The 22,179-nt window shown below is 39.8% G+C and overlaps 2 protein-coding genes across 2 annotated transcripts; one reads left to right on the forward strand and one right to left on the reverse strand.

Annotated features, from left to right (window-relative positions):
• Positions 1–5,277: 5,277 nt before the first annotated feature.
• Positions 5,278–6,554, forward strand: LOC143865815 (uncharacterized). The gene is made up of 3 exons (XM_077375920.1): positions 5,278–5,721; positions 5,775–6,433; positions 6,518–6,554. Exons 1-3 carry the CDS (start codon positions 5,278–5,280, stop codon positions 6,552–6,554), a joined length of 1,140 nt encoding a protein of 379 aa, XP_077232035.1.
• An 8,556-nt stretch (positions 6,555–15,110) lies between these two features.
• On the reverse strand, positions 15,111–20,640 carry LOC143852164 (uncharacterized). Its single transcript, XM_077361567.1, has 2 exons — positions 17,951–20,640; positions 15,111–16,037 (listed from the first exon to the last, which is right to left on the reverse strand). The coding sequence occupies exons 1-2, from the start codon at positions 20,571–20,573 to the stop codon at positions 15,544–15,546; spliced, it is 3,117 nt and encodes a 1,038-aa protein (XP_077217682.1). The 5' UTR covers positions 20,574–20,640; the 3' UTR covers positions 15,111–15,543.
• Positions 20,641–22,179: the final 1,539 nt, after the last annotated feature.

The raw sequence follows: 22,179 nt of genomic DNA on the forward strand, positions 1-22,179 counted from the left end.
AATGCAGTGTTAGGTCCTCTAATATCTGGAAAACAAATCCGAAAATCTAAAAAATAATAAACTAAGTGAGTGCTGATCTCCATCTTCCTTAGTATTCATCATGTGGGCATGTAATGGAAAATTGTACTCACTCACAATTATGATACACATCCAGTCCTTTTGTTTGTCCTTTTTATTTTTCTGAAACAAAACCATGCAAAATAAAACAAAAGAACAGACGGTAATGTTGGGAAAAGGAGTAAAAATGTTACTTCTCTTGACTGGGAGTGCATTTTTCAAAAAAGTTCTCTTGGATACAACAGGCGTGAAAATTCATGTGGAATTCTAGTATATCTATATGAACATGTATGGGCATTACATACTAGGGTTTTAACTTGGATCGGGCCGCACCCAAAAATACCCTGGGCCGGGTTCAGAAATCATGGGTTTTTGGTTCGATTAATTTTCAGGTTGAAAAACCCAATCCAATCTCCGATGGCCCAGTTTAAAGAAGAAAAAAACTTGACACCTGACCCAACCCGAGATTGTTGCTGTATTGGATAGAGTACTGGAGATCAACAAATAGAGTTTTGGATCATAGCTCTAACAAAACAAAACTCCACCACATCCTAGCTTGTGAGGTTTGGAGGTAGGGCTCGATTTTGGTCCTTTCCTTGGGTTGGGCTGAGTTAGGGTCAGAAAAGGACAACCTGATTTAATTTCGAAATGGGTTATGGCTGAGACCTTGGGCAACTCAAGGCAAAGCAAACCCAACCCTAGCCCCTTATTTTATCCTAATTTTATTGCGACCCGTCCTCAACCCGAATAAACCCCGAACCCAATATTCATTTTGAGCATGTTTTTTCTATTTTTGCCACGGCCCATGTGAACCCAACCTGACCCAATTTGAAAAATTGAGTTAGACAGGTTCAGAGATTTAGAAGCGGGTTGGGATAGGGTTGACCCTCCTCGACCCAAGACTCGGGTTGGGTCGGGTTAAGATTGATTGACATAGGCAACCAGAATGCACTGCATATCTCTCTGGGCATGTTTCAAAATCATTTTTTTCCCCTGATGACATAGGGTATCCCCACGCCAATTTTTAGGTTCTCTCAAAATCATTGCTTAAAAACCAACGTAGAAAAAAGGGGGTAATGTATGCAATTAGAGCACAGAAATAAGCTCAGCATGCTCCGGAATAAAATCTACGGGTTCTGATACACTACAACTTGGTTAGGGGAATTTCACCAAACAGTAAAAAAATTTCTATTGAATAATCAAGGGGTAAGAGAGGGATGGGTGAGGGTGGGAAGAGGAGACTTGAAAGGTGATGAGTGAAGCAAGGTTTTAAATTTCAGTTTCGGAATGCGTTTTGGTCCTCACCGAAACTGAAATTTCGGGCGAAATGTGACAAAACCAAAAGACTGATATTTTATCTCGTCCTGAAATTTTGGCCAAAATTATCGAAATTTCTCCCCAAAGTTTGGGAGAATAATAAGTAACGTTAAAATTCCAGATTTTGTGGGATTTTCAGAAATTTTGGTCGAAGGGTTTACCCAATTTCGGTTTCGTTCTCCACCAAAACCCAAAATTTCAGATTTCAGTCAAAATTTAAAACCTTGGAGTGAAGAGAGGGGGAGAAGTGGCTAAAAAAAAGGAAATAAATATCTTATTTTGAGTGATTTTGGTCCGAAATTTTGGATTTCGGTTGAAATTTAAAACCTTGGAGTGAAGAGAGGATGAGAAGTGGCTAAAAAACATGAAAGAAATATATCTTATTTTGGTCCTTATTTTATGGTTTCGGTCGAAATTTAAAACTTTTGAGTGAAGAGAGGGTGAGAAGTGGCTAAAAAACAAGAAAGAAACATATTTTATTTTGAGTGATTTTTTTCCTTGTTTTTTTAGTCCTCACTCAGGCCCTTTTTAGTCCTAAGTCTCTCCCTCTCATGCCATCTCTTACCATTGGTTAATCTAAAATTCCATGGGAAAAAATTTGTGGCTGCCAAACAGTCTCTAGTCACGTTAGATAAGTCTAAAAGCCAAAACATGTATCACATAAGATTTACGTCCCCACCAAAAAAACGAAGGGTCCTTGTTATTATTTGTTGACTCTTCTTTCTCCGAAGGCTTTCTTGACTACTTTAAAAAAAAAAAAAACAAACAAAGTCGTTCTTCGGAGACTTGAAACAAAGCATTTTCCTTATCGTTTTGCATAGAAAATGGCGTTAGTGTTAGGTTTTTTTATGGAAAGATACTCATTGCACCCCTAGTAAAACAAAATATAAGTGATGTTATTCAATGTGTTTCACGTCAAAGACCTCGTGAGAATTGACTTAAGAATCCCACCCAACGTTTCACACCATGTTCATCTAGACGAATACTACACATAGATTTCGTTATATGCACTCGTGGCAGTTTCTTCCACGCGGTCCAATGTTTGCATGACACGTCATTAGTGATTGTTGTAGAAAGTTATCTGGAAATTATGAAAACGGTGTCGGGTTTGACTGGTCTTATTAGTTGGGTGCGGATAAATTCGCTCCCTGTAGGATAATTCGCACCACTTTAGGGTGATGATATTTTCACCCCCTGCATTACGTGCACACCCCTTATAACCAGATTTGACATGAAAAGTGGGTAACTTTATGTCAAATCACGTTATAAGGGGGTGTGCAAGTACTGGTGGGGTGAAAATAGAGAAAAGTACGGAATGGGGCTGTTGTTTGGAGAAATTACGGATTGTGGGCACCTTTTAAAACAAGAACAAAAAAGGGGCTAAACTTCACAGTCGGGTTGGAAAGAGACCCCAATACCTTTCTGACACCATCAGGAGTTCTTGTATTTAGCGCCCGGTGGTACACCTCAATCATTCTCTTCGGAGGTAGCTTTTTCAGTAAAAAATACACTTCTTGGGAAAAAAATGGCGTTGCATTTAATGCACATCTCGTCCTCATTAATGCATGGCACTGCGGCGTGTTGCACAATCTACGTAGTAGAAAATAGTAATCCACGTAGTAGAAAATAGTAGGTAAGGCGCCGGTGTACTTTAGTAAACGTCGGCATTATTATCTAAAACGGTGGCGTTTTCTACTTAGATGCCGGAGTACCTATATAAGACGCCAGCGTATCTTTTAATACGACGGCGTCTTTGTAGGTACGTCGGCGGTATTACGATGAAAAATATGTCTAAAAAGGGTATAGAGCACCCAATTTGAATTCTTTTACACTGACGTGAAGCATGGCAAACAAATGCACATCTCCTTAGACTAACAAGTCTTCTACAAGAAGATATTTACAATGTGGCGATGGAGAAAACAATGTAAGAGGGGTACTTGAAGAAGCTCTCCTTGAAGTTTATCTGCTATCAAAGATGATCTCCATCTCAGAGAGTTAGAAGATATTTGAAGTTCTCTTTGAAGCTCTGTTGAAGGTCTCTTTGAAGGTCTCTTTTATTTTCCAACATTAACATTAAGGGTTTAAGTCACACAGTTCTTTACACGTCACTGGCATATTTGTTGTTGTGAGTTATTGCTATGTTTTCTCTTGCTTCTGTTCTACTGAATCTTGACAATCTAGGTTAAGAAGATGGAGGGGGTACAGTTACTTTTATGGTATACTATGATGGATGTTTGATGGATGATGAATCATTTATTTACATTGGGGGTACTGTAAAGGTGGTAGTCTTAGACCGCAGAGTTCGATACTCTCATTTTTTATCTGCAATTTGTAATATCATTCGAATGAGGAGCAACAATGTGAAGGAGAAGACTCATCAGCCAGCGTATCATATACGCAGCAACAATGTGATAGAGGAGACCTATAATCTAGCATATCCTGTAAGCAGTAATAACATGATGGAGGAGACTTATAAGCCAGCGTATCCTGTACGCAGCAATAATGTGCAAGATGAGACTTACCGGCCAGGTCATCCTATGGAAGAAGATACTTATAATGTACGCAGCAATAATGTGCAAGAGAAGACTTACCGGCCAGGTAATCCTGTGGAATATGATACTTATATTGTACGTAGCAATAATGTGCAAGAGGATACTTACTGGCCAGGTTATCCTGTGGAAGAGGATACTTATATTGTACGCTACACCAATGTCTATCATGTGCGCTGCAGCTGCCCCAATGTGCAAGAGAATACTTCTCCTCTAGTCTGTAATGTACGCTGCAGGTATTTGAAGCGAAGCCCTAATCTTCTGGAGGATAGTAATATGTTGCCCGCTGCATCCCTCCCCAATCAAATCAGTCCGGTTCTCCCAATTTCGTATGCATGTGATGATGCTGCAAGGTGAAATATCACGATTCATTGTAATTTCTATTTTTGCAGGTATCATCTTAGAAATGGAATCTCTCTCATCACGATGTTTTATATGTTCTTACAATAGGTTTGATTTGAATGAAGATGTGGAGGAGGAGGTTCCTCATATGGTTCCCGATATTAATTATAATCCAATGCGGGATGCAATTGACCTCAATGATGACGACATGAACTACTTGTATGATATGGGTTTTGAGGTGGGCGTGGATGAGGCGACCGACAGAAACGACAATGGGACTGGGAATGAGGCCGAAAAAAATGCTCAATTATGTTACTCACCTCTTCCCAATGATGATGGTTTCAATCCGAACGCATATGATGACAATGAGATGGTCAACTACGAGCTTGGTGATGCATTTGGAACTGAGGAACAGGAATTGAAGGTTGGAGCCATATTTGAAAGTCTCGCGACATTCAAAAAAGTAGTCGCCCAATATGCACTACGCCGGCGCTTCTCATTCCGTGTTGTTGATAGCAACACGAAGAAGTATGCAGTTGTGTGCAAAACAAAAGAGTGCCCCTGGAGAATAAGAGAAGCTCTGTGCAACGGTAATGCGAAGGTCAAAACATTTGTGGACGAACATACTTGTACTCCTCAACCATCCGGACATGATCATCCTAAAGCCACATCAGATTGGGCAGCTAACACTTGCATAAGTAAATTTGGTCGAACGATAGAAGCCAATATTATTATTGATTACTTGAAGGCCAAATGGGGTATCACGCTGAGTTACCGAAAGGCACATGTTGCAAAGGAATTGATTGCTCAACATTTCCTTGGAAGTCATGAGGAGTCTTACCGCCAACTACCGGCATATGCATTAGAGTTTCGCCGTGCAAACCCTGGTTGTTTCATGGAAGTTTAAAGGTTATCCGAGTTATCTGGCGGAGATGATTCATTCGGCCGACTATTATGGGCACTCGGTCCTCCTATTTGTGCTTGGAATAAATCACTCAGACCTGTTATCACCATGGATGGTACTAACCTACGAGGGAAGAATCCCTGTGTATTGTTGATTGCATGTGGGATGGATGGAAACAATGGGATATTTCCGTTCGCGTACGCTATTGTTGAGAAAGAGAATATCGAGACGTGGAGTTGGTTTCTGTGCCAGCTTCGTGTGAGAGTTTGTCAACCGCATCGGAGAACGGGCATCACTTTTGTCTCCGACCGACAGAAAGGGATAATACAAGTAGTCAATGATGTGTTCCCAGAATCATATCACTCCTATAGCATTAGGCACATCCAAGCGAACATTAAGGAGTACTTTAAGGACGAATATGTGGAGGAACAATTCTGGAAGGCAGCAACTACCTTGAGAGAGGATATTTTTCGCATGACCATGGCCGATATAGAGCAGCCAATAAAAAAGCATATGAATGGATATGCAAGATTGCTAAGGAAAATTGGGCTAGTCTCTTCTTGAAGGGGAGGAGATATAATATTTAAACATCAAATGCATGTCAGGTTTCGAATGTTGTTCTGAAGAATGCCAAAGAATATCCTATTGCCATACTAGTGGAGCACACGAGGTGGAAGGCGTCTGAATCATTTGCAAAACGTAGAGAAGCCAGTAATGGTTGGAAAGGTCCTTTGACTTCCCATGCCATTAAGACCATACAATTAGCCAGTGAGAAGGGAAGGAGGATGAATGTTAGTGCTCTCGATTCGCTTCTCTTTCAGGTGTCCTCGAAGTACCACCAAGACAGAGTTGACTTACGAGAGAAGACTTGTTCATGTCGTGCGTTTCAAACTTTCGGGATAGCAGGTGCTCATGCAATGACAGCCACTGGTTTCAGAAAAGCCGATGTGCTTGACTTCACTGAGGAATGGTACCGGTCGGAAACTCTGCGTGATACATATAATGAAGTGATTGACACAACACTAGACAAGTTGCAGTGGCAACAACCTGAAGCTCGATTGCTGCCCATCGATCCTCCAAAATTTGAAAGGCTTCCTGGAAGGCCGAAGAAAAAGAGAAAAGAATCAACCTTTAATTCTGGAATACATAATAGATGTGGTAATTGTGGTCAACTTGGTCACAACAAACAAAGGTGCGGGAATAAACCGATCAGGAGACCCGTAGTTGATGTTGACCGCCTACTACATTCACGGCCGTTAGCTAGGTAAAATCTACACCATGAATTTTTCAAAACAGTATAACCGCTTGTAATCCAATATTCTGATACCCTTTCTCTGGTTGATTACAGGTCAGAAATACTTAGGCAACCGCCTTTCTATTCGTGAGTATGTACATAGAATACTCATTTCATGGCCAGTTTTCTTTCTCGTAATTCATCCAAGAAAAGCAATGAATTATATCCACTTGGTAACTTCATGATTCCCCACTTGGTAACTAGGTAAATATCGGTAGTAATTCCAGTGCCCTTCCCTGGTACATCAGGTGGTTTGTCCTCGATCAAAACGCCCATTAGTCACATAAGTGGGTAAATTACGGTGGCGTACCTATGGCGTACCGGTGGCGTTACGGTTGCGTACCAGTTTGACTTTTTTTTCCTTGCTGTTGCTGATGTTTGTACATAATGTGTCGGTGACTTATTATAGAAACGACAACGTTAATTTGTATTGAACCCGTAATCCTAACCCTAAGTCGGTTCGTTTTCTCTCTATATATATACAATATAAGGACTCCTTAAGGAAACCCTAACGCTAAATTGTTACTGTAGCTCTTCCTATCCTAATGGAGTTAGATTGTTTGTTATACATGGGTAACTGTAGACACCCCATTTTGACCGTGCCCTAAACCTCTATGTGAAAATGAATAACCCCACCAAATCAATCAGATAGGATCCCAAACTTCACCCTTAGCTAGGTCAAGGTCCCAGTTAGGTCCCTGTAAATTTTCATCGAGATCCGAGTATGTTTGATCAGTAAACGGATCAAAGCAGTAGTCGTAGTTCAAATCTGGAAGGGGGCTGATTGATCCGAAAGGGGGGTGTCCAGCAAGGAATGATTAGGTTCACAAATTTTAAATGAAACGGATAACGAGGAATCGAGAAATGGATCATGGTCATAAAAGGTGGTGAACAAGAACCATCGGTCTGATCCAAGACTGAAATAGTGAACAAACTCTAATCGGCGAATATTCTTTTATCATTTTGTAAATATTTTTGCCACAGGAAACAGAATTCCCTAACTACTCTGAAAGACTAATTAAACAACATTAATTAGTCCAGACCAGCCGCTGGATAGCCTAATAAAGTAAAAGAAAGCAATATCAACACTTCTATGCCCAACCACAAACACCACCCCGGATGAATGATCAATTTAAATTTTTTGTTTGGGAAATCCAATAGATGCACTCGTAATTTTGAGTTCCTAGCTTAGTTTCATGCTCCTGTGTAAAGTGCTTGAACTGTATATGTATAGCCTTGATATCATCATATGCATAATCTGATTTTTATTTATTTATTTTTTATTTTTTAGAGAAAATGATTTAAAATTTAACTACTCTCAAGGAATAATAGACTGTACATGTCATTCTCATGGTTTGATGAGAGGCTAATGATTGAAAGTTTAGCTTTGGAATATACTTGCACTAAGTGAAAGTTAGATATAGCCTAGTATTTCACACTCATTCTCTGTATATATGCATGTGTGTCTGTACATGTGTGTGTTTACAAATGTGTGTAAGTAGGTATATGTCTATATATGTGTGTGTGTGTGTGTGTGTGTGTGTGTGAGTCCATAAACATGTATGTCTATAAGAGTGTTTATATGTCTGTGTGTGAAGTGTTTTCGTTCTTTCAGTTGCTTATTTCAACCATAGGCTACATTGTTTTGTTATTCATATGATGGACCTGTTGGAATTGATAACTAGAATGAAAAGAGAGTTTCTCATGTGATAGCTACTGTCATAATCTCGTCTAAAAGAATAGAATTGCTATACCATGGATGTATGGGATATGATTATGCCTTAGTTATATTTTTAAGTTATGTTGCTTAGTTCAAATGATTCCATGACTAATTTTTGGGTGGCATTATCATAACAGAAATTTATTGTCATAGATATGTTAAAATTTTGTGTGAAGGTCCATATGATGATTCTCTTGTCAGCTTTAGGGGGTAATATTCTTATTGTTTGATTTCATCTTAAAGATTAACTTGTTATTATTAGTTGTAGAGATTAAACTTAATCACTATAGGGATTATGAAAATTTTTGAAATGGGTTCGAGGAAGAGAGTTGATGTTTATGTTATTATGTTGTAATAATAATATTGCTATGTTCCTTTATATTAATTTAGTTCAACTATTATTTTGCTTTGGCATGTATAGTTACTCACCTTGTTGTCACATGTGTAGCTTTTATCTTGCTTTATTATACTTTGGCCCTGTTTTGGTATAATTTAACACAGCAGATTCAGCCCTGTTTTGGCACATTTTAGTTCATTTAGTTCAACTCTTATTTTGCTTTGGCATGTACAGTTACTCACCTTGTTGTCACATGTATAGCTTTCATCTTGCTTAGAAGTATATAGCTGTTTCCTTTGTTGGCTCATTACTCTTATTGGATATGCTTTAGTTGAAGTTCAAACTCTATTTGGCAACTGTAAATGATTTCAATTGATGCTACATAAATTACTATTAACAGCTATACTAGATAGTCATGAAAACCATGTTCGTTTTCTACAAAATTATCTTATCTCTATGCCTTCTATTTTTCCTGTTCAGTTTGTAGTTCAATGGTTAGGAGACATTAGATTATCAAGTTGCATTACACAGTTGTCTTTAGTTTGCAAAATTATATTAATACGTTAGAATAGAATGAGTGTATTTTCCTTTTTATTTAAATAAATTGTTTAATAGGAAGAAGGAGATCAGATGACTACTCTATTCGATATTATCGACATGAGTACTGTCTGATCTCAAGGCGGGATTGAATGAGTGTATTTTCCTTTTTATTTAAATAAATTGTTTAATAGGAAGAAGGAGATCAGATGACTACTCTATTCGATATTATCGACATGAGTACTGTCTGGTCTCAAGGCGGGATTAGAAATATTATCATGTGTATATGATATCAGATGATTACTTTAGCATCATCTGATTTCATCCCCATATTGGATGAAATCAGATGATGCTCGCAAGAATTTTTCTAAAAACCGTATATAATTAGCTAAATTATAAAAGACATATCTGTTCTATCAAATCTCTAAACTGAAAATGATTCAAAAACAGAGACAAAACTACTAAGATGAGTATGATCAACACAAGTAACAATACAAATTACACGATTCATGAAAATAATACCTGGATATAGAAAATCCGACACTTCTTCCTTGTTCAATCTCTTTTTTCCTTTGTGCAAGCTCAAAAGCAACAAATTCTAGCAGAATCGCTTCTACCAGTTGGAATCAAAGCTGAATCTTATGTTTAAATGCTAAAACAGATAAAATAGACTGGATCGAAGGCCTTCAACAGCTAATTCGCTGAAGTTGAGGCAGATCTAGAGTTTTAAAGACAAACTTAGGGTTTGGGAAGGAGAAAAATGGCACAGGCAGCAACTTGCAAGATCTAAAGAAGAAATAAAGAAGAGATCTTGACCGGAGAAGAAAGCTTGGATTTCAGTCGGAAACTGACGAGATTTGCCAGAGAAGAGGAAGTTAAGGTTTATGGATTGGATCGAATTTTTCGCTCTTGCTCTCAGATTTAATCTCTCAGTTAGGGTTTCAAGAGAGAGATCTAAGATTTTGGATGAGTTAGGGTTTCAAGAGAGAGATCTAAGGTCGAAATACAGAGAAAACAATGGAGGAGAAGAAGACCGGAGAGTATGACCGGAGATTTGCCTGGATCTGACCGGAGATCTGAAGGTGAAGAAAGAGAAAAAATAGGGTTTCAATGACAAGGAAAATGAACGAAAGAGATAAGGTGAAGATCTGCAAAGGTAATAGAAGTGAAGGAAGGTGGACCGGTGGTGCGAATTGACCGGTCGGAGCTCCGGTATATACGCCGGAGAAGATGAAGCTTGGATCGGGTTTGGGAAAAATCTCTCAAGCTCTTGGTTCCTCTCTCTATCTCTGCGAATTCTTTTTTTTTTTTTTTAAGCTTTGATTTTTCGTTTTTATAGAAAATTTGGGAAATGATATTGGCAACACTAATTGATGAGGCGCGCGAATTACTAGGCGCACCTCTCCCGCTTTGTCTTATTAGACAGAAGGCAAAACCTCGGCTATTTTTCAAAAGTAACTGATCTCCTTCTCGATCACTAATGTATGCGTTGCGCTTAGGGTTTGTTTGATTCTCCTTCTGCACAGATACATTTTCACCAAATACCTCGAAAAATTTTGGGGAGGAAGAAGTACTATGTAGTTTTCAGGGGAAGGCAACAGGAAATCTTTACTTCATGGCCTGAGTGTGAGCAGCATGTTAGAGGCTACAGTGGTGCCGTCCATTATTCTTATACGACGCTGGAGGAGGCGGGACAACAATTAAGGGAGTACAGGCTTCGGCAAATGCCATTGGCAGGACGAGGGGAAGTAGAGGATCCTGTGCACGCCCAGCCTATACCTACATCGGCCATTACTCTTCTTAGGACACACAGCCTAGTTACACATAGGATATAGGAATTACCTGCATTAGCTTAAGGCTAATCAACTTGCATTAGTTAGGGCATATAGGGAGTCCTAAAAATTACAATTCATTTGAACTTAAGCAATCGCATAAGAAACTTTAAAAACTAGTCAGGTTTAGTTGATCGAGTCTAGGATAGTGACCTTAGATGGTTAGGCATCATAGTTTAGAATTGGTCACTGAACTACGTTGACTCTGATTCTTCCCGAGGCCAGGATACGTAGAGCAGCCAGGATGGATGGCAATCTTGGTCTGAGTCAAGTATCACATTAGAGTCTAGGATTTGTCATGTCGAGTCGTGTGTGGAGTCGTGTTGTGTTGTGTGTTTTATTGTGTTTTCTTACTTTCATGTACAGACCTTATATCTTTAGTTGTAGCTTGCATGTGTTTGCCCATCAGAACTTAGACACCAATTAGGCATGATACTCATAACCTAGCTATTCTTGGGTGACATTTCTTTCATTTTTTTTGCTTGTGCTTATTATTCATCTTCGAGACATGCATGATTAGGTAGATGTCTTCTCGGAGATATATGTTCCCATTTCACATGAGTTTCGCCCAAAACACTTCAAAATTAATAAATAAATGACATAAGAGACTAGGTGCTTGCACTTGGGCGGATGAGGTGCTCTTCGGACCTTTCAAAATCGTAACCAGGCACGAACCTTCTATTATATCTCTGATTATCCATTGCAACAGAGCATAGTATGGGATCCAGAACCCACTTCCTTGGATGGCGACTCTTCTATGTGTAACGTACGTCTCGAATCCGGGCTAGTCCCCGAATCGAGAGGTATCTCACCTTACATCGTCACTCATGCTGTGAGAGACACTTTTTTTAGAGTTCATTGGTAGAGCACTCCTTCAGGTGGATGATCTAGAAACTCTTTGGGGGCTCGTCCCTCGCCTCTCTAGGATCGGGGTCCACAGGCTGGCGACTCTGCTGGGGATCTTTCGAGATATTGCCTAACTCTGTTAAAATGCCATTTTAATTAATTTTGGATAGATTTGGGCTAAAATCATTATAAATGGAAACTTTTCGCTTAGAATCCAGGGACACCAAATAGGTGTTTAAAACAAGGGATTCACACACTGCACAACATGCATTATCATATTCTTTACTTCTTTCATTATTTTTTTATTTCTTTCATTGTTTTTCTTTGTTGGCTCCATAGGATAAATACAGTGTGTGCCAGATGGGATATCATTACCCTGATGGTGCTATTGTATCTATTTCCAAGCTATGCGTCAGTACTGCAGTCATAAACATTCGGTGTACTTGTGTTTACAGCAGCCGGTAAGCATTGAAGCATCTATGTATAACACTCGGTGTACTTGTGTTATACATCTAAAGTATGGATCATATGCATAGTACCTGATTGATTGAGTCCGGATCTCTACTTTCATTTTACATCTATTATGTACATGAATATATTTGCTGATTTAGTAAAACCCAATTAGGAGTTGCATGTGCTTATATATGTATTACATTCATATAGGGATGAACATGTGTTGCTTACACATGTGGAGCCTAAATTTAGGAGTCATGTCCTGTCTATAGATTATTGTAGCTCACCTTATGTGGCTATAACGCAGTCCTAGTATACTCACATGTCTGTCTTAAGTCAAGTATCTTGACTCTGCGGGATTTATATTTAGGGCTGGTGCCCCTGGTTAGGATATATATATATATATATATATATATATATATATATATAGATTATCAGATTATGGCCTACTCATTAGTGAGGCTTCCTTATCTAATCTAATCAATTCCATCATTCCATCTCCGAGATCTAGACCCGACCAGTGGTTCTTATTTACCACTCTCATGGTCGTGGTCTATCTTCTGATCTATCCTTGGAAAATCCATCTGTAAACTTCCCTGATTATAAGACCGGGACCTACTTTCTAGTAGAGATTCCAGGTTTGAATCAATTAGTCATGTCTATTCATCCCTCAGATCTAAACTTGGTCAGTGACTTCTACTTGTCACACTCATAGCTGTGGTTTATTCCTTGATTCAGTGATGATAAATTATGCTTGTTATTATCCTTTGAATTCAAACCTCATTCATCCATTCTTTTGTTGTGTCATAGATTCATATTACATATGTATTACTCGGATCTTTGCTTGTTTTGTCTTAGATATTGTCGATAGCTTGTCCGCTGTCGCTATGGCCATAGTCTATCATTATCGATCTTTTGATCATACATTTTTTACGTCCATCTTTCATATTTAGATCCGGTCTATGATCTACTTTTGTCATTTTGTGACCGTGGTCTCTTTTCTGAGTTTCTGATCATCTTTGATCATCAATGGAACATTCGGTGTCGCCAATTGTATCCTTCCTATGATTGATTACTAAATTTATCTTTATTCTTTGTTTATTGCAGGTTATCTTCATTCCCTAATTATCCCATCCTATTATTTGTGTTTAGGTCAAATCATGGCGAATAATGTGTTGAAATGCTGGATAAGTGAGACTATTAGGGCTCTTCCGCAGGAACCTTCGGAAATGAGTATGGCTGATTAGTTCATCTGTACCCAACCCGAGATTGTTGCTGTATTGTCTAACTTTGAAGCACTTCAAAAATAATTAAGTATTTTCTTTTATGAGAAATCTAACACCAAGTAAATTGCTTAGAACTTTCCTCTCTTTGACAACAAACCATTGGTGGGGTCCAACAACGAATGGTTTACATCTTTCCATGAGGCGGTGTTAGAATTTTAGTGCTCCGAAATTTGTGGGTTCAACTCGGATCGGGTTGGGTCGGTTTGAGGCCGACTGGCTCGAGCTCAACCCGACCCAACCCGAGCTTTAAGCATGGTTTGAAATTTCGGTTTCGGACCCCACCGAAGTCAAAATTTTGGCCGAAATCCGGCGAAACAAGAAAACTACTATTGCATTGGATATAAAATTTCGGTCAAAATTTTGGTAAAATATTTAATTAATTAAAAAAACAGATTTTTGGTTGAAATTTCGGAAACAAACGAAATTTCAGCCGAAATAAAATACTGTCATTGATTTCGGTGTCGGTCTCCACCGAAATTTCGGATTTCGGTCGGAATTTAAAACCATGGTATTAAGCTTAAAATAATAAAAAATCACAAAAAAATGTCGGGTTTTACTCGGGTCAGGTTGCAAAACCCTAAACCGAACCCGACCCGAACTCAAGCCGGGTTGGGAAAAGTCAACCCGAACATGAACCCGATCCAAACTCAACCCGACCCGACCTTTTTCCGGGTTGAGCCCGACCCGAGTTGCACCCCTATCCGAAAACTCCAATTCAAGTTATGTTATTTCCAGCATTATTACAGATAGAGTTGTAGTAACTATTTCTAATTTCTTAAGAATCAAACGATTTAATGGTTCGGATTACAAACGATGGTCTGTTGCATGAGAGAGCAGCCACATAAACTCACTTTTCAACCAAGTTTGTCTTCATACATGAGGTGGCTGCTCTCTCATGCAATTATTAATCCATGAAATGCCTTCTGCGATGGTCCCTAGCAAATCCTATACAATAAATAAAGACTAGTAAATATAGGGACGGAAGACGGAACAACAACCTTCGCCAGTAAGCATCTAGCGACGGTTAATTGGTGTTCTGTGATGGTAATGAGCCGTAGCCAAATGAGGTTTTTCTAGTGGTATGCCTTAATGAGTGACACATGAAATGAAGTAGATCCAAATGTTAAAATCATCAATCAATACATAATCAATAGTAATATATGTCTTATTATCATCAATCAACCAAATGTTAATAATAAAAATTAAAGTAAAAGTATTTTCAATATACAATAATCTAAAGCATGTTCATCTTTGACGGGGAAGAGCTTTTATACGGTGTCCATGCATTGTGACCCCCTTGTATAAGGGAAATGATAAATGCACCTCTTTTCATTACTTGAGACACCCAGCTATAGTATATTTATGACTGCAAAGGGGCTAATGTACTTCACATTTTAGGATTTAAGGAATGAAGTGACATGATTGCCACGTAAAATGCAGCTGGATGTCTCAACTCATCATCTTCAGTCTAGAAAATTTCCACATTCTCATTACATGACATAGAAATCAGCCATTGTAAGTTGGGTCATGTGGCTTCATTTTTCACCGTAACATGTGAAACTATACCCTTTTATCATCATACCCTACCATTTTGTATTTAAATAGGTTACCGATATTGACACTACCATGTTTTGATAATTGCACTAAAGGCCATCTTGTCTTTTATTATTTAAATGGGTGTCAAAAGTTATTACAGTCCCCAACAAGCTCTCAGAATCCAATTTAAAAAGAAAAGACAAACCGAGTTTGTGCAATTATTAAAACATAGTACTGCCAGACTCCCAGTATCAATACCCTTCAAATATTCTAGATCTAAACAAACATGTAAGACGAAACTGGTCTCATAGTATTGCCTTGTCGGTCGGTAAGAACCCGACCTCTACCTTACGCCGACCTCTACCCCGAGTTGATCGGCACTTTCGAGGAAACAATACAGCTAAGTTCTCCATGAACAGTAATATAGAGTGACTTCAAGTCAGCGACTATAAGCACCTTGTGCTGCACCCGCCTAGAAAGTATGCATTTCAATGGCCACATGAGCCTAACAAGAACAATCATTCCATAGTCCTTTACACAATAGATGCAATATCATCATCACTGTCATCAACCTTTGACGATCTTCTACTTCCCTTGTTGCCAAATAGTGAACTTTTATCATGGAGGATGGGAGCCATGTTTAGCGAGCTTGTATTATGGAGGAGGGGAGCTATGTCAAACTCGATGTTTGCCTTCTTACTTCCATAAGCCTTTAGAGGAGAACACCAGAGTAGGATTTGCAACACTTCCTTCATGGTCGGCCTACTAGAAGGCAATGTGCCCGTGCACATTAGCCCGACTTTCAGGACCGTGTTCATTGCGTCCAAGTGACAAGGTTCCTTAATCTCCTCATCAAGGACTCCAGTGATAGAGTCGCTCTCTTGGAAGTTATGCCACACCCACTCGGTGAGGCACGTGTTCTCACCATCCCCATTGTTGGCTTCCCTTCCCGTCGCCAGCTCTAGTAGGACTACCCCAAAGCTATAAACATCTGCCTTCTCGCCCACTTTCCTTGTGTAGCCGTACTCTGAAATTCAAATCACAAAGATTAGTATATCACAAATACTGCAAGTCTAGTAAAATTACATAGTTTATGAGATCAAATAGTAAGACAAACTCGTCTTGACGAACGAAAATGATCATGACCTTAAGATCGTTGTTCCACTGTGCTGTCACAGATGACCCTAAGTCGAGGTCCAATGCCAAACGATAAAATTGAGGCGGACAAAACTCAACGGTTTTCAGACTTTTTATTAGTGTTTCAAAGGGTGGATCAGGTCAAAATGCGGCTGAAGAAAATCCTAGTCGACTCGGCACATCACAGCCGAGTAATCGGTTGATGCAGTCAAATGAGTTTTGATTGAATTTGTAAGGCAAAATGATGAATCGAACAAGAACGTAGCAAAGGTAAAAGGTAGTGGATTTTGAAAATATGTTCCTAAGAGACGTCCTTCACAGCATGACTGATCAAAGGTCTAGATTCATTAGATGATTAGTTTCATTAAGGCTTCGCTTGTATAAATTTTTACGCCCATATTTCCACTTGAAAATGGGTGTAAAATTTCTTTTACCCCTATTTTATGTCGAAAGAAACAGAGCCTAACAAAAATAATTATAGCTCTAAAAGCTTTTCTCGTAGTTCATAGAGATGATTTAAAGTTCTTAAGACTGCATGTCTCCCTCTCATAGTCTCGCCTATAGTTAGCAACAATAGTCTCTCTATTTTGTTCTTGAAGTTGGAGTTAATCTGCCAGCCAAGTGCTTGTTGAAACACTTGTGAAGGCCATTTGAAGCCGAGCATTGAATTGACTAAATTACATATGTGACGTGAATGATCTATTGTGAGTTGGCAGATTTACTGTAACTTAGTTTTTTAGGAAAACTTTGAACAAGTTTAAACGTATTTAACGCATTTAGGCCAAATTTCGAAGTTTACCCAGGTATCAATTGAAAATTTCAAAATTTTAAACTCCTTTTTTTGTGTTCCATTTTTTACTTTTTTTTTTTTGAACCAATACCGAATTATGTTGGTGGGATTTGTGGCTGATGGAGATTTAAGATAAAAAAGTAGTGATGCTTCAAGGCGCGTAATCGCTTTCCTTAAAACAATATTCGCCCCCACCAGTAGTGGGCAACAAGGATCCGCGAATTGTCTCCAAGTTACAATGAAGCCTTGTAGGGCGATCCTACAAATATTTGATGACGCTTTGCACAAGCGGAATTAAACCCAAAATGCCCTTTAAGAATTACAAGCCTTAGAAAAATTCACTAAAACTGTTTCTGCAGTTAAACAGTTTTTAGTGTACTGTTTGAGAGAAAACAAGAAAGTAGGAGATTTCATAAGAGAAAAGTCCAGCAATTAACTAACTCTAAAAAGACAGATTTTCTGTTCTTTTCATAGAGCCACAGGTATCTTTTCATTAAGGAAAACATCCCTTCAAAACATCTCTTGGATTGGTTTGAATAATAACCATTCGATCGCACGTCTTTGTGATTTAAAGGTTTTAGATCATACACAAAGTGTCCATTGTGTTTGAAAATCATAAATGACTGTTGGGAAGCAAAACACATGAAGACAGGCAGAAAAATGGAAGTGAAAAGCCATGTCTATTTTCTCCCAACGGATAGATTTTCGAACAGCCGCGGTCGCCTGCCGGCTTGCTTCTGTTCCTTTCATTTTTCCCGATCCAAAGAACCATGGTCGACCGGACCTACTGCGGTCGACAGGCCATACCTTTCTAGAAATCACATATATTTCAAGGTTCCAGTCCGCGATTGGCCTGGAACCCCGGTCGACCGGCCCTGTCAGAAAATATGTTTTAATTCTCTTTTTATTTTGATAAAACACTTCAAATATTTTGACTTATCCCAAAACATTTTGAAAATTTCCAACAAATTAAATTCAAATTTTCCAGTCACGTTTTGCTAACTATGTCTCACCTGGGGCAATATATCCGAAAGAGCCAGCAATGGCAGACATGGTATCAGGTTCGCCATGTCTGACCAGCATCCTGGCGAGCCCGAAATCGGCGATCCTCGCCTTGAACTCAGAATCGAGCAAAATATTGCTCGACTTTACGTCCCGATGAACGATCGGGGGAGTGCACGAGTGATGCATGTAGCACAACCCTTGAGCAGCGCCGATCGCAATCTGGAGCCTCTTTGGCCAATCCAACGGTCTGATTTGCTCCGAACCCGATAACATCGAACGGTTATTCTTGCTATGAAGCCAACGGTCCAAACTACCCTTCTCCATGTACTCATAAACAAGAAGCTTCGAATCCTCATTCGAAATACAACACCACAATTTCACAATATTTGAGTGCCGAATTTTCCCCAAAATCTCAACCTCCGCCTGAAATTCCTTCTCCAATTCCTCGTCCAAATTTCTGTTATTCCAAATCTTCTTAACTGAAACGATCTCACGTGAGCGATTTCCAAGGGCAATTCGGTAAACTTTCCCAAACCCACCACTTCCTACCATGTTCTCTTCGGTCAAACCTTGTATTATGTTTGACTCGTTGAAATCTATACGGTGGAAATAAGAGATCTTCCACGTGGCAAGATCCTTACGGTGCTTTCTTGGCAGGGAATCTTTTACCGCGAAAAAGACGAATCCAACTGCCACGAGGGAAATTACCCCGGCAAGGACGATAATCACGACGATAAATGGAGCCGATATTTTGCTGGATTTTTCTGAATAACAGGAGCGGAGGTTTAGATAGGGGCTAGATGAGCACAGGCTAGGGTTATTGAGGAAGCTGGTATCGTACGCCGGGATTTGTAACTCGGTTGGGATTGGGCCGGTGAGTTGATTTGAGGAGAGGTTCAATTCACTGAGTCTCATGTAGCCGAGTTGAGGTGGAATTTCACCTGAGAGTTGGTTATCTGACAGGTCGAGGGAGTTGAGGTTGCGTAACGATCCGATCGCCAGAGGGATTGTACTGGAGAGGTGGTTGGAGCTGAGATTGAGAATGCTGAGAGATCTCCATGAGAAGATCTTCGGTGGAATCTGGCCGGAAAGTTGGTTTCCGTCCAAAACGAGTGTCTGAAGATTAGTTAGGGCAGTCAAACTGAGAGGAATCTCTCCAGAGAAGAGATTGTTGCTTGCTGTGAAAACTGTTAGGTTTTCCGAGTATGAGATTTTGGAAGGAATGTTTCCTGAGAATCTATTGTTGTTGATCTGGAGTCTTGTTAAATTCGGTCCCAATATAGACGGTAGCTCGCCGGAAAATGAGTTCTCCCCGATCATCAGAGAGTCGAGATTAGGAGAAGTCCAAATGCCATCAGGAATCGTACCTGAAAATCTGTTCCTGTATAGCTGCACGCTAGATAGGCTACTGCAATTACTGAGAGATTCTGGCACCGTTCCGGTGAGATTGTTAGAGAAAACCACCAGTCCAAACAGCACACCTCCGCGGCATAGATTTTCCGGTAACTCACCGGAAAGTTGATTTTTCGAGACTTCGAAATCTCGCAATTTCGAATGAAATCCTAATTCTGGAGGTAAAACTCCTGTCAAGCTGTTTTTAAACAGGCGAATGTCAGATAACGCCGGAAGTGTGCCGATACTCACAGGAATCTCGCCGGATAATTGATTGTTATACAAGAACAGAAGTGTTAAGTTCTTCAATTTTCCAAAATCTTCCGGTATGGGTCCGTTCAGCTCGTTCATGGAGATATCGATTTCTATCAGATTCAAAGAATCAACCGATTGTGGAATTTCTCCTGACAATCTGTTGTAATAGAGATATACAAACATCAGATTCTTCAGCCGAAACAAGCCGATCGGGATTTTCCCGCTCAACTGATTTTTTGAAAGATCTAGCTGTTGCAGTTCCGCCATGTTCTCAAAAGCTTCCGGAATTTCTCCAATCAGATTTATGCTTCGCATCCAGAGGAACTTCAGCTTCTTCAACTGACCGAATTCCGGCGGGATTCTCACCGCCGTGAACGGATTATTGGCCAACCCTAGATTTTCGAGATTTATGAGATTGCCGATTTCTGCCGGTAGCGAGCCATTAAGTTGATTATAATGGAGGTAGAGATCTACGAGCTTTGTTAAACGGCCTATCCCGGCTGGAATCTGGCCAGAGAAGTTATTGGATGAGAGACTGAGGTATTTGAGTGTAGAGATCCCATAGATGTCAGGTGGAATCTCTCCGATGAAGCTGTTCTGAGAGAGATCTAAGCTTTCGAGATTCGTACAGTTGTAGAGAGAAGTCGGAAAATTCTCAGAAAAATAATTCCAAGAGAGGTCGACTTTGGTGAGATTTTTGAGGTTACAGAGAGTGGTGGGGAATTTTCCGGTGATGTTGAAGTAGGAGAGTGAAATTCCGGTGACAGAACTGCCGGAGCAGCTGATTCCCTGCCAGCTGCAGTGGGGCCCGTTTGAGGTGTTCCATGAGAGGAGAACTTGAGGATTTCCCCAATCTTGCTTGATTTTAAGTAGGATTTGTTGCTCTGGAGCTTCTGTTGGTAGTTGAGATTTTCCCTTAAAGGGCAAGGAGAGGAAGAGGAGAAGGAATGGGAGACAGATTGAAGGGAGGGGTAGTTTCGCCATTTGATATAATGGAAGAAGAGGATTTGCTCCTCCTTAGTTATTGAGTTGGAGAAGAAAGTGTGGTGTGAAGTGAAAGAACGGTAACGGTTATTTATTAGACATGCTCTATGGCCCACACAGGAAGATGTGTTTCACGAGAAATTATATGGTGGGGCTTACACGAATAAGAGGCCTTTATACGGTGGAAGTATCACCCTTTACATTGTACCTCTACCGTATTGTCGTAAGCCCTTACACCATATAAAATCTCGTGTTTCACAATCTTTACCTTTTTTTTAACAGTAGCAAGGCCTAATATTAATAGGGCCCGTTTGGATACCTCTTGCATTTGAATTTTGATTTGGATTTGAGTTTTGGATACAAAATACATCAATCATCTTCATGATCATGTTTTAAGAGAGAGAGAGACAGAGACGATGGGCGGGAGGGATGTCTCGCTGCTGTAGGAGCAACGTCGAGGAGCAGCGACGAGAAAGGAAGTTGCCACAAACATTGATTTCCAAATAACGTCTCGCATAACAGATTTGAAATCGGAATTTTTTGCACTGCTGTATCTGATTTAAAAATCTAAGGATCTGATCCAGAATAAATATCAACTAAATCCAAATCTAAGTCTTGTGGGTATCCAAACGTGGCCTTATGGTTTTGATCATATAATGAGTACGGGAGTTGCATCTATTCGTCCTCTTTTATTCACTGGGCCACCCTTGTAGTGTAAAAAGATCAGTCATATATACATTAAAGGAGGCCGCCCGGGAAAGCATAGGGGATTGAATATAACACCAACTCTAACAGCTTAAGCTTTTGGAATAATTAGTTTTTTTGCAGCCTTAACAATGGGCGCCCCGATGGATTTGAAATGAATCGTGACCCAGAATCCGAATTGACAGTGACCAATACATTTTTTAATCTAATCCTAAGGCCCTATTTGGATAGCAAGAAATACCTTTTTAATGGATAGTTTTTTCTTGAGAAAATTTTCCTTTCCATGATTTACAGGGAAATGGCATGATTATGGTTAATTTATAGGGATATTATTATAAGTTGAAGGTCACCTCTTCTGGGGAGAGAAGTATCATATATATTCAATGGTTTAAGGGTTTTAAATAAAGAGAAATTATAAGGTGTCCGGCGGTGCAGGTGTAGCCCAATAACACAGTAGGCCCCACATTGTTTAGGTGATCCAAACTGTTTGTGGAGGTGTGCCCAGCAAATCTTCTCCATACGATGATCCTAAACCTCCAATTTGTGGATGAGGTTTAAACCATCTAGAGATGGGTTCGACGCTCTCCACACCAGGAAAGGCCAGCGCACGGTCCCACAGAAATTGATAATAAAGCATGCGGACGAGCATTTATATATAAACTAAAGAGATCTCCAAAGCCTAGAGCTACTTCCTTGACACGAAAACGGCTCTAAGGAAGTGGGGAATATGTTGGGGGGAAAATTGGCACCCCCTTTTATATTAGACACACGGCATACATGCTAATGTATGGCATGCACACCGACAAGTGGCAAACATGCTAAATACATGGCATGCACAGGGACACATGGCTTATACACCAAAACGTGGTGTAAGAACTCTAAACCTATAAAAGTCACCATC

Source organism: Tasmannia lanceolata, unplaced genomic scaffold (assembly GCF_043159265.1).
Source record: "Tasmannia lanceolata isolate RefF3 unplaced genomic scaffold, GAP_Taslan_0.1 ptg000003l, whole genome shotgun sequence".
In the NCBI taxonomy this organism is placed as follows: domain Eukaryota; kingdom Viridiplantae; phylum Streptophyta; class Magnoliopsida; order Canellales; family Winteraceae; genus Tasmannia; species Tasmannia lanceolata.